General features: G+C 39.4%; 1 protein-coding gene across 2 annotated transcripts in view; it reads left to right on the top strand.

The window, feature by feature from the left end:
• Positions 1 to 12,768, top strand: part of LOC132378452 (collagen alpha-6(VI) chain-like) — a 116,304-nt gene that overhangs the window by 16,335 nt on the left and 87,201 nt on the right. For both annotated transcript variants that reach the window (XM_059945377.1, XM_059945378.1), the window contains exons 5-7: positions 1,458 to 2,021; positions 6,185 to 6,745; positions 8,039 to 8,617. In XM_059945377.1, coding sequence (XP_059801360.1) covers positions 1,458 to 2,021; positions 6,185 to 6,745; positions 8,039 to 8,617 — 1,704 coding nt within the window. The remainder of the gene's footprint in view (positions 1 to 1,457; positions 2,022 to 6,184; positions 6,746 to 8,038; positions 8,618 to 12,768) is intronic.

Genomic DNA, 12,768 nt, shown 5'->3' with positions numbered 1-12,768 from the left:
AGATTCTGTGGATGAGAATGAGACTCCCAGAGAGTGCCTTACCACTCAGGTGCCAGCCTCAGAGACATCTCTATTTTAGTCTATAACATTCTTAAGGGGAAAGGTGAGCAGCCAGAGAACCTGGCCTATTTCAGTGCCAATGACTTAGGCAGGAAGGATGATGGGATCCTTCAAGGTGAGTTCAGGGAGTTAAGTGTTAATTGAAAGGACAGAACCTTCAAAGTAGTGACCCCTGGGTTGCTACCTGTGACATACATTAATGCAGCTAGAAAAAGGAAAATAATGAGACGGATATTGATGAATGTGAAGTCAGTGCAGAACAGGCTAATGTGAGGTTCAGGTTAAGATAGAGGCAATGTTGGAACTTTTAAAAATCATTAGGATAGATAAGTTCCCAGGACGGGATGGATATACCCAAGATAACAATGGGAAGTGAGGAAAGAGATTAGTGCATTGTTCATACTTCCTTGTTGGCCACAAGAGTAGTACCAGAAGGTTGGAGGATAGAAAATATTATTCCTTTGTTCAAGAAAGCCAATAGGAATAATCCTGGGAATTACTGACCAGAGATTCTTACATCAGTGGTGGGAAAACTATTGGAGAGGAATCTTAAAGGCAAAGATTACGAGAATTTGAAGAAGTGTTATTGATTAGGGATAGTCGGCATGGCTTTGTGATGGGCAGGTCATTCTTCATGAAGCATACTGAATTCTCTGAGGAAGTGACAAAACATTTGACCTGTACAACTGGGATGGTTTGCTAGTGTTATTTGGAGCAATACAAATACCCTTGCAAGAAGGTTTTCTATGCTGCTGGGGGGAGGGGGGAGGTTAAACTAGAGTTGCAGGGAGTGGGAACCAGAGTGGAAGGTGTGAGAGGTCTGCCAGTGGAGTGGCTGTGGGTAAAGTAGATACTAAATCTACTTGTAAGACAGACACAGAAAGGCTGAGAATGGTGGGATTGATGTACTGAGTTGTGTATATTTCAATGGAAGAAGCATTGTAGGTAAGCAGATGAGCTTAGACCATGGGTAAGCTTGTGAATTATGATATTGTAGCCATTAGTTAGACTTAGTTTCAGTAGGCTCAGGACTGGCAATTCAATGTTCCAGGTTCGTTTGTTTTAGATATGATAATAGATATGATAGAAGAGGAGATGTTCAAGGGGGAGGAGTGGCATTATTCATCAGGACAAGTATTACCTCTTACCCTTTTCTCCTATTACCTCCCAGGTTCATAATTCATTCTGCCTCTCCCACCTACCTGGCTTTATCTATCTCCTTCCTCTCCCCCACCTTTTTCTGACTTCTTCCCCTTTCCAGTACTGATGAAGGGTCCAGGCCCAAAGCATTGACTGTTTATTCATTTTCATAGATGCTGCCTGACCTGCCAAATTCCTCCAACGCTTTGTGTGTGATGCTCGGTTTGTATTTAAATACATTTGCTTTGTCATTTCAGGTTGCATTGATACAGAGGAGGCTGATATCTACTTCCTCATGGATGGGTCAGGCAAATTATCATCTGAAGATCTCAAAGACATCAAAGATTTCATGATAGAGATTGTACGTGTGTTCAAGATTGGCAAAGACAAAGTTCGGGTTGGTGTTGTCCAATATGGATATAATGCACAGACAGAATTTGACATCACTAAATATACAACTCAAAAGGAAGTAATAGCAGCAATTAACAAAATCAGATTAACTGGAGGGGAGTACTCAATGGGAGGCCAAGCACTGACATATATGAAGACGCTCTTTAATGCAGCGGATCAAAGTCGTAAAAATCGTGTCCGTCGTTTTCTGATCACCATCACAGATGGAAAATCACAAGATGAGGTTTCAAGAGCTGCTGCAGAATTAAGACAAAGAGGCGTAGATGTTTATGCTGTTGGTGTAGAACATGCTGAACGGTCTGAACTCCTACAGATCAGTGGAGAAATAGAAAGGGTCTTCTACACTAAAAACTATGATGCCTTGACAGAAATAAAACATGCTGTTTTGCGGGATATGTGTTCAAAAGAAGGTAAATGGTTTTTGTTTGTAGAAATGGTCAAACATGGGAAGCTTAGTGTTTTAGTATCATAAATATCAGGACTTGGTGTTATACTTTGTAACTTCAAAGCATAAAACTAACTGAAATGAAAACAAGGGAATCTGAGAGATACAAGTCTAACTTTGATTTTTATTTCAAGTGAGATACGTCCATATCACATAGTGGCTTGATGACATGTGACATTTACGTAATTTTAAAGATATCCCACAATGCTTTATGTAAACATCAAAGACTGCTTAATCAAACAATATATTTACAATATTATTCAAATATTTCTGAAATATTAAATACTCAATACCTGGCACATTCAGTTTTGTGCTTCTATTGAGACAAAGAAGCAATGGAATTTCAAATCATAGGCCATTGCCACAGTTTTTGGGAAACAGTAGTGGAAAATTTAAGTGACTAAAATAGTAATCTTGAAATATTGACCATTAACTTTGAGACCTGAGTTCAGATTCCATTAAATTCAATTCAGTTCAAACAATCTGGCTGTTGTGATGTTATTAATGTGGAATTTGGGGAAGTAGTTAATCATAGTAATGATGGTTATTTAAACTACTGGATCCTTATCCAGTCTGACATAAATGTAACTCACAGACCAATACCATTTAGATGGCTGCTAAATGGCTGAGCAAGACACCCAGTTGTACCTTCAGCAGTGTATAAAAAAAAGAGTAAACTTAGATCCCTCATCAGGACTGGAAAGGAAGGGAAGAAGTGTCGTGGTTACTTGAAATGACCAGGAGACGCAGACAATTCTTCGAGAAATTTAAACCTTTATTTGCAAACCAAGGCTGAGGTGATCAATGAACATGTCACTGAAAGCCCACCAAGCTCCAGTGTACAGTATTCTTTACAGTAATTTTTTATCTCCGTTACATTTTTGGTTTTATTAGCATACCCAATCAATTTTTAATTGCATATCATCTGTACATTAGCTAATCAATTGTTCTTGCCTAGCTCCCGGTGTGCCACCATTATTTCTCTCTAGTTCGCATTGGGGCCCCATTCCTGGCCAAAGTTATTTTTTCAGACAACCTCCCTCACATTACGCTTCTTGCTCGTACCATCCTGTCTACCACTGTTATCTCTTACTAAACAAAGGCTGAGTGTAATACATGGAGTACATTTCAGCTAATTAGTGCTGCTAGCTAAACAGGTGTTCTGTATTTGCCACAGTATGCAGTTAAGAGAGTACAAAGTATCTAGTTAAAACAATACATAGCAAAATGTGTCTAGTAAAATAGTAATATTCAGTACCTAGAAGTGATTACATATTATAGTAAATAGCTAGTACATAGTGATTACATTTCAGGTATATATAATGACTATGTCAGGCATATTTCTCATTAGAAGTCAGAATAAGAATTTGTGAGGAGGGAAGGAGGGGAGGAAAGTGGCAGGTGATAGGTGAAGCTGGGAGAGGAGGAGGGGTGAAGTAAGGAGCTCATGATTTCACCTGTCACCTGCCGCCTTGTACTACTTCCTCCCCTCCCCCAACCTTCTTATTATGACTTCTCCCCTTCCTTTCCAGTCCCGATGAAGGGCCTCACCCTGAAGCGTTGACTATTTACTCTGTCCCTCCCAAAGATGGCGTTGCTTGGCCTGCTGAGTAATTCCAGCATTGTGTGTGTGCATTGCTTTGGAGTTTCAGCATCTGGTGCTTTTTTTTGTTAATAACTGGGACAGACAACCTGCCATCAACCTAGGCATTGAAAGTGGACAAAGCAAAGTTGCTATGATTCTATGAGTTTTCTAATAACATTAATACTGTTGTACAGATTTGTTATTGTCACTTCAATAAATAAACACAGACTGTAGAATGATGTGCCCTAGGATAGCTTTGAAGGAGGATACAACACGTGATCACAAGAGACTCTGCAGATACTGGAAATCCTGAGCAACACACACAAAATGCTGGAGGAACTCAACAAGTCAAGCTGCATCTATGGAGGGGTATAAATGTTTTGGGCTGAGCCCCTTCTTCAGCACAAGGAAGGAAGGTGGAGTTGTTGGGGTAGAAGCCAGAATAAAAAGGTGGGGTAAGGGGAAAGCTGTTAAGTGATAGGTGAACACCAGGTGAGGGGGAAGATGGTGAGTGTGGGAAGGGGATGAAGTAAGATGCTGTGAGGTGATAGGTGAAGAGATAAAGGATTGGAGAGGGCATCTGATAGGAGAGGATAGTGGACCATGGAAGGAGATGGGGTAATGGGTGGGTGAGGAAAAGAGATGGAGTGAGAGGGGAATCAGAATGGAAAATGGAATGAGAGAGAAGGAAGGACTGGGGAGAAAATACTGGCAGTTGGAGAAATCTTTGTTTATGCATCAAGTCGGAGGCTACCCTGACGGAATCTGGGGTGCTATTTCTCCTACCTGAGTTTGGCCTCACCTCCTATTCTATCTGGTTAGTCTCGAACCATACTGTATTCATAACGATTGCTTTAACTTCTGGCAATTGCTGCCCCCTTTGCCTTTCCCTTCTCTCTTTTTTGCATTCCCTATTCTGATTGCCCTCTCACCCTTCTCTTCTCCTCCCCATCCTGCATTACCTGCCCATCACCCATTCTGGTTTCCCTCCTCCTTCCCTTTATTCCATGGTTCAATGTCTTCTATTAGATTCTTGCTTCTCCACCCTTTATCACTCCCACTATCACTTCCTAACTTCTCCCATACACCTTCCCCCTCATTTGGACTCATCTATTACCTGCCAGCTTGTACTCTTCCCCATCCCATACAAAATGCTGCAGGAACTCAACAGGTCAGAGGGCATCTGTGGAAATGAATATGACACCATTTTGGGCTGAGACTCTTCTTCAGGACTGGAAAGGTAGCTGGAAGATGGCAGAATATAAAGGTGTGAAGGAAGGAAAGGAGATAGAAGAAGACAGCTAGGTAGGAAAGGTAAATGGCTGGAGAGGGAGGAATCTGATAGGAGAGGAGAATGGAGCAAAGAAGAAAGGAAGAGAGGAACCAGGTGGAGGTGATAGGCAGGTGAGAAGAAGTAAAAGGCAAGAATGGGGAAACAAAGAGGAGATGAGGAAGAATTTCTTTTAAACCGGAAGGAGAAATTGATACTCATGCCATTAGGTTGGAGGCTACTCAGATAGAACATGAAGTGTTGCTCCTTCATCCTCACTGTGTCACAAGTGGACTGGCCTAATAGAATAGGAATGAGAATCGGAATTAAGACCACCAGGAAGTTCTGCTTTTGTCTGATGGAGCAAAGGTGTTGACAAAGTGGTGCCCCACTTTATGATGGGTCTCACCTATGTAGAGCTGGTTGCATTGGGAGCACTGGACACAATGGGCAATCCCAGCAGATTTGCAGGTGGAGTGTTGCCTCCCCTGGAAGGACTGTTTGTGGCCCTGAATAGAGATGGTGGAGAAGATGAAAGAGCAGGCGTAGAACTTTGGCAGCTTACAGGGATAAATGCTGGAGGCAGATTGATGGGTAAGGATGAATGGACAAGAGAATCAGAAATATACAATACCTGTGAAAGAGCAAGATGTGAAGAGGCAAAAATATGTCTGCTGGGAGGATCCTTTTGGGAATGTTGGAAGTTGAAGAGAACGATGAGTTGAGTGCAGAGACTTAGGGTGATAAGTAAGGCCAAGAGGAACCCTATTACTGTTAAGGTAGCATGAAGATAGGGGAAGAACTGCTTTATGGGAAATGGAGGTGATCTAATTTTGGGCAGCATCAATGATGGAGGAAAGAAAACCCCATTCCTTGAAGAAGAAGGACATCTCTGATGTCCTGAAAAGGAAAGCTACGTCCTGGGAACAGATGCAGTGGTGATGAAGGAAAAGAGAAAAGGGAACAGTGTTTTTACAGGAGACAGGGAGGGAAGAGGTATAGTCAAGATAACTGTGGGAAACCTTAGATTCTTCCCCTTTCCTTTTCTGTACTGATGAAGGGTCTTGGCCCAAAATGTTGACTACTTATTTCCCATTATAGGTGTTGCTTGACCTGCTGAGTCCCTCTAGCGTTTTGTGTTTGGATACAACACGATGCCTATAAAAGCTTTTGTTGTTTGTTATCAAAAAAGAAATTGGAAAAACATAACCAACTTAAAAAGTTAGTAATAACTGGCAACTTTGTAAACTTTTTTTGTTTCTTCTTCCAATAGCTTGCAGCAAACTGGAAGTGGCAGATATTATTTTCCTAATTGATGGATCAAGAAGCATATATTTTCTAGATTTCAACAAAATGATTGCTTTTATAGAGACCTTAATCAACAGGACTGAAGTTGGCCAAAGCAGAGTCCAAATAGGTGTGATACAGTTCAGTACACAGACAAGGTTGGAATTTCAGCTTAATCAATATCATGATAAGAAAAATCTGTTGAAAGCTCTTCGTGACATTCAGCAGCTGAATGAGGAGACCAGTACAGGCCGTGCACTGAAATTTACAATAAAGTACTTTGAAAGCAGATATGGGGGTCGACCTGGTGAGCGGCAATATCTCATCGTAATTACAGATGGTCAAGCACAGGATGAGGTATACACTCCCGCCAAAGCTGTAAGGGAAAAAGGAATTAATATTTTTGCCATTGGTATTTTCGGTGCTAATAACAGTCAGCTCGTGGATATTGCAGGATCCCAAGATAAAGTTTATCATGCAGAGAACTTTGATGCCTTGAAAGACCTTGATAAGTTGATCTCATTTGAAGTATGCAGTCCATTTGAAGGTAAGTTTTAAATAAAAACTTTGAGGACCAACAGTATTGGTCCACTTGGTAAGGAACTTTTCATATGGAAGCAGTTTTGCACACAGCCATCAAATGCAGGAAAATTATTTTGTGTTCTGTCAGTGATTAAATTCAGTAATCAGTAATCAGAAAATAGGCTTCTTTAAGTTTTCTGTTTAATTTCTCTTTTTCTAAAATTGTTGAGTTATACATGTTTTTTATGACAGTAGTCTATCTGATCTGAACCAAGTCACCTTCAGCAAGTCATTTAACTTTGGAAGCCTCAAGGCCAAAGTTTTTGTTCTCATCTGTGGCTCAACCATTTGTAAATCCTAGTTGTGGAAAAGGAGGCAATCATTACACCCTTCATTTCTTCCTACATGAAATAAACTCAATGTACTCGTGAAGTTACTAGAAATAATCCTCCAGCTTTACTCAACAAAAACTGGATTTCTGTCTTCAAATTTTTGTTTAAGTTACTCCAAGTATCTTGCTAATTGGGTGAGGGAGGGATAGGCTTGAATTAGTTTGGAGAAAAGTGGAAGCAATTGTTTTCAAAAAAGTGTTCCTTTTTTTTAATGCATTTGGCATGAAACTATAATCCCCACCCCCCTTTTCCGCTCCAAATAGTTTGGTTGCTGTTTTAAGTTTTATCATTCCTGTCTCCATCAGAGGAAGAAATAGCTTGTTTCTTACTACCCAAATAAATAAAATACATTAATCATGTTAGATTATTTGTTTTATGCTAAATGTAATTAAAGCCCAATTAATTCAGTCTGTTTCAATTTAACAGTTTTACTTATTCTGGTAAATCCACAAATAAATTCTTGAAGGCTTATAGATCCTTTCTCAGATGCCATTTGTACATGTAATTATTAAAGATGAAAAGACTTAAGGGACTTCAGACAAACTCTGAATGAACAAGCCCTATAGAGTAAGATAATAAAGAGGAGGGGAAGAACAATACATAAATGCCACGACTCAAGTAACTAAAATAATTAAAAAACAAAAAGAAAGGCTTTAATGTCTACTGTAATTCAATGTATTATACTTTGCTATGAATTAGAAAATCTAATCCTTGACTTCCAGCTTTTTATCATTTGTTCCCTCAGTTCTTACCCATGAAGGATTAATCATCTTGATAAACCCTTAATAACCTGCAGAGTTCAATCTTCACCTGAAGCCATTAACTCATCTTCTCACAGTTGTGCTATTTCTTGATATTTGTTCTTATCTTAGATGAGTGTCATTTTCTTGTTTGTTTCTTATTTACTCTGGATATTCTTTTGATAGCATGCAAAAGGATAGAAGTTGCAGACATTGTATTTGTACTGGATGGTTCAGACAGCATAACCACTCTTCAGCATGAAAATATGATGAACTTTATGATGGCTGTGGTGAATCGTTCTGAAGTTGACAGCAATAATGTTCGATTTGGAGCCATTGTGTATGGAAACAATCCGCAGGCCATATTCCAGCTTGATAGCTTCACAAGCAAAGCTGAGATCAGAGATGCAGTTTTGCAGTTTCAGAAAACAACGCAGGGATCCAGATATACTGTAAAGGCTCTACGGCTTGCAAGAAAGCTTCTAACTCCAGAAAAGGGAGGACGAAGCAGAACCAAAGTGCAACAATTTATTATTCTTGTTACTGATGGAGACGTCAGAGATTCAAAAGATATACCTGACATTGCTAATTCCTTGAATGACGATGGTGTGAGAGTCTATGCCATTGGTATATCTGGTGCCAGCAAAGATGACCTTGTGGCAATTACAAAATCTGAAGAGAAATACTACTATGCTTTGGATTTTGGTGTTTTGAAAGGTTTATCTAGACCAATTTCTCAAGTGCTGTGCAATCAAACCAAACCAGGTGAGTAATCATATGTAATCAGAAATTTTGTAAGCGTTAGGTACAATGAGGAAAAATATTCATGACTTAAGTAGAAGTAAATGAGGTACTTAAGTTACTGTGCACTATTTCATATAACACCATTATATATTAAACCAGAGTGCTAAATAGTGGACATATTTTAATTTTAATGGGAATTAAACTGAAGGACATAATCTCTTCAATTTCTATTTCTGTAATAAATACCATAGGCATTTGTAAGGTAGGCTTTGTTCTGGTGACTAAAGCATCTGATTAAAGACACACATATACTGATCCCAGTTCAAATTAAAGTTAAAATCAATGGCCCGTGGCAGGAATCTATAATAAAGGGACTCAGCTTTTGAACTAGAATCAGTCCATTTAGCAGTGAAATCTAAAAATGGTTTTAACAACAAAAGGCCATAAGACATAGGAGAAGAATTAGGTCATTCAGCCCATCGAGTCTGCTCTGCCATTCCATCATGGCTGATCCTGGATCCCACTCAACCACATACACCTGCCTTCTCCTTATCCTTTGATGCCCTGATCAATCAGGAAACTATAAATATACCCACTGACTGGGCCTCCTCTGCAGTCTGTGCAGAGCATTCCACAGATTCACTACTCTGTAGCTGAAAAATGCCTCCTTACCTCTGTTCTAAAAGATCACCCCTCAATTTTGAGGCTGTGGCTTGTGGTTCTGGATACACCCACTGTAGGAGGCATCCTCCCCAGTTCCACCCTATCTAGTCCTTTTAACATTCGGTAGGTTTCAATGAGATGCCCTGCCCCCACATTCTATTAAATTCCAGTGAGTGCAGGAACAAAGCTGTCAAACACTCCTCATAATTTAAGCCCTTCCTTCCCAAAATCATCTTCATGGATGCTCTCCAATGACAACATATCCTTTCTGAGATATGAGGCCCAAAACTGTTGACAAAACTTCAAGTGCAGCCTGACTGGTGTCATATAAAGCCTCAGCATTATCTCCTTGCTTTTATATTCTATTCCCCTTGAAATAAATGCCATTGCATTTGCCACCTTTACCACAGACTCAACCTGTAAATTAACCTTCTGGGAGTCTTGCATGAGGACTCCTAAGTCCCTCTGCACCTCTGATGTTAGAACCTTCTCCCCATTTAGATAACAGTCTGCACTATTGTTCCTTTTACCAAAATGCATTATCATACATTTCCTAACATTGTATTTCATCTATCACTTTTTTGCCCATTCTTCCATTTTGTCTAGGTCTTGCTGCAATCATTGCTTCCTCAGCACTACCTACCCTCACCTATCTTTGTATCATCTACAGACATTGCCACAAAGCCATTGAATCCATTATCCAAATCAATGACAAACATTGTGAAAAGTAGCAGCCCCAACACTGACCCCTGAGGAAAACCACAAGTCACTGGCAGCCTCTTTATTCCACTCACCTAAGCTGCCTGTCGGCCATTCATCTATCTATACCAGTATCTTTCCTGTAACATCCTAGCATTTTATCTTGTTAAGCAGCCTCCTGTTTAAGTAATGACTTTTTTTTTGAAGTCTGGAACTCAGTCAGCTGTGCTGATAACGGAGATGAAGTAACTTCCGCAGCCAGTGTCAGGTACTTCAAGTAAGATGATAGGCATAGCTGAGCATCCACTAATATTCAAACTGATTAATGCCCTTATATAGGATTTACAGCTGGTTTGTAAGCCCAAACGATGTACGAGTACTTCCCTGGCTCTCACTATCTCTTTGATTCACTACCACCAGAAAAGAGGTACAGGAGTATCAGGACTGGGTAACAGTTTTTTTCCTCGGGCTGTGACACTAATCTATACTTAGCTACCATCAAGATCTCATCACTAGGACAGCGAGCTGTTTACTGTTTGGTTTATTGTTCACTTGTGCTGCAAGCAGTTTGAATTATATTTTATTAACTTATTTGAGGTAATATTTTGTTTGATGTGCTGTGTGTGATATATGTTTTGTGGGTGGACTGTGATGAGGAGGGATATTGTTTCATTTGGTTGTATATATGTACAATCAGATGACAATAAACTTGAACTTGATAGAAATCTTATCAGAGCCCCTGCCATTTAGATCCACCTGCCTTCTAAGCTCTCCAACATACCACACCTTCCTGTACCAGTTTTACGACTTGGTGCTGGCAGATATTCTACCAAAGCTCACTGCAGAAGTTCTATTGAGGGCTTGCTCATGGAATGTGTGAAGCCTGTCACTCTGAATATTGAATTGGTGCACAAAGGAAAATGGAACGCCTAGTTTTCTTTCAGCTGAAAAATATTTCGAATATCACAATGAAGAAAAGGCACAGCAGAAAGAAGCAAAGGTAAGTTTAGGTTAAGGTCACATTAAAATAACTGGAAAAAGCTCCTGAACTGCACCCACAAGTTATGCAGGAAGATTTCTATTGGTTATCAATTGAGCATCATCTATATAAGCCCAACTAAAGCTCTCATTATTTTCTCCTTCATGTAACATTCCATTGAAGTCATTTCATCATTTTCTCAAATTCTTTGTAATTCAAATTCTTATTATTATTTATTCTTATTTTACAAAGCAGCACAGCATATCATAGAGCAGATACAGTACAGCATATTTATACAGCCATCCCATGACAGGAAAACATATAAAACTTGATCTGCTTTCATATTGTGCTCAATAAAGTGCTGAGGCCACAGATTTCAAAAAGCAGCTTCCTTGGGAAATCTGGAAAAAACTTTTTGGTTTAGATAGCACAGCCCTCAATTTCAGAGGCCATTGTCAATGTCTCAGTACTTGGCATGGTGGAACATAAAATCAAGTTTAAATAAGCAGGTAAATGACATTTCTGAGATCATCTGATACATAGAATGCCCATTTCAAATACTTAACAGGAGATTTCAAAGTTAAGTGTACTTGCTTATTTAACATGGTATTGTTCAATGTCACATAAAATTTGTATCTTCTGCAAGCTACCTATTATGAATTGAAATAGACACAAAACAATTGATAGCTGAAAGAAGAAGCAGAGATAAAATTCCTATAATCAAATTTCATCCTGAAATGTTTCTCATAATATTCTTTTGGCATGAATAAATAGCTTTTTTGTTCTAGAGCACATCTGGACCTGGCAAAGTTCGTATCAGCTGGAAAAGTACTCCAACTTACTTAGTTTTTACATTCTTCTGCTTTCTCAAGTTGGTGCTTTGCAGCTGCATGGACATTATGAACAAAGTGTGCTGATCTGTGACTCTAAATGTTGGCACTAACTGTGGTTGGCACTGACCGAAATACTTAATAGCAATTCCTTTTAAAAATCAAGGCGGATCTTATCACAACACAATGTTTGTCCATCTTGTTGTTTGTGAACTTTTATGCATTTGAGCATTCAAGCAGATATTTCCATAAGATATAAGAGCAAAATTAGGCCATTTGGCTCATCGAGTCTTCTCCACCATTTCATCATGGCTGATCCATTTCCCTCTTAACCCCATTCTTCTGCTTTCTTCCTTTAACCATTCATGCCCTGACTAATCAAGAACCTAGCAACCTCTGCCTTAAATGCACCCAATGACCTGACCTTCACAGCTACCTGTAGCACCAACTTCTACAGAATCACCATGCTCTGACTTCATTTTATCTTTTCCTGTGAATTTCCCCTAGTTTTCTTGCACATGGTCAGGAGTAGCACATTGGTATGAATAGGGGATGCCTATGTAACATAACCCAGAAAACCAGGATGAATAGGTAATTTTTGGATTGGCCATTAGTAACTCGTAGGATGCTTTGGGAATCTGTGTTAATTTCTCAGTTAAGTACAATTAATTTAATGACTTTGATGAGGGTTGGTTAGCAAATTTACCAAAGGTACAAAGTTAGATGAGTCAGCAAGTTGTGAAGATGCAAAGCCTGTGAAGGAGAAGAGATGTTAAGTGGGAAGATAGGAAGTTGGAGATGGAATATTGTAGAAACATGCAGTGAATCATTTTGGAAGGAAAAGCAAAATCACAAATATTATTTGAATAGAGTGAGACTACAAAATTTTGTGGGACAAAGGGATCTTGGAATCCTAGTACACTAAATGTGAAGGATTGTTATACAGGGGCAGGAAATTGTGAGAAAGGCCAATATCCTTTATTGTCAGATATTGCAAAGGT

The sequence above is a fragment of the Hypanus sabinus genome, chromosome 20 (assembly GCF_030144855.1).
Source record: "Hypanus sabinus isolate sHypSab1 chromosome 20, sHypSab1.hap1, whole genome shotgun sequence".
In the NCBI taxonomy this organism is placed as follows: Eukaryota; Metazoa; Chordata; class Chondrichthyes; order Myliobatiformes; family Dasyatidae; genus Hypanus; species Hypanus sabinus.
This window is presented reverse-complemented; position numbering and strand designations above follow the sequence as displayed.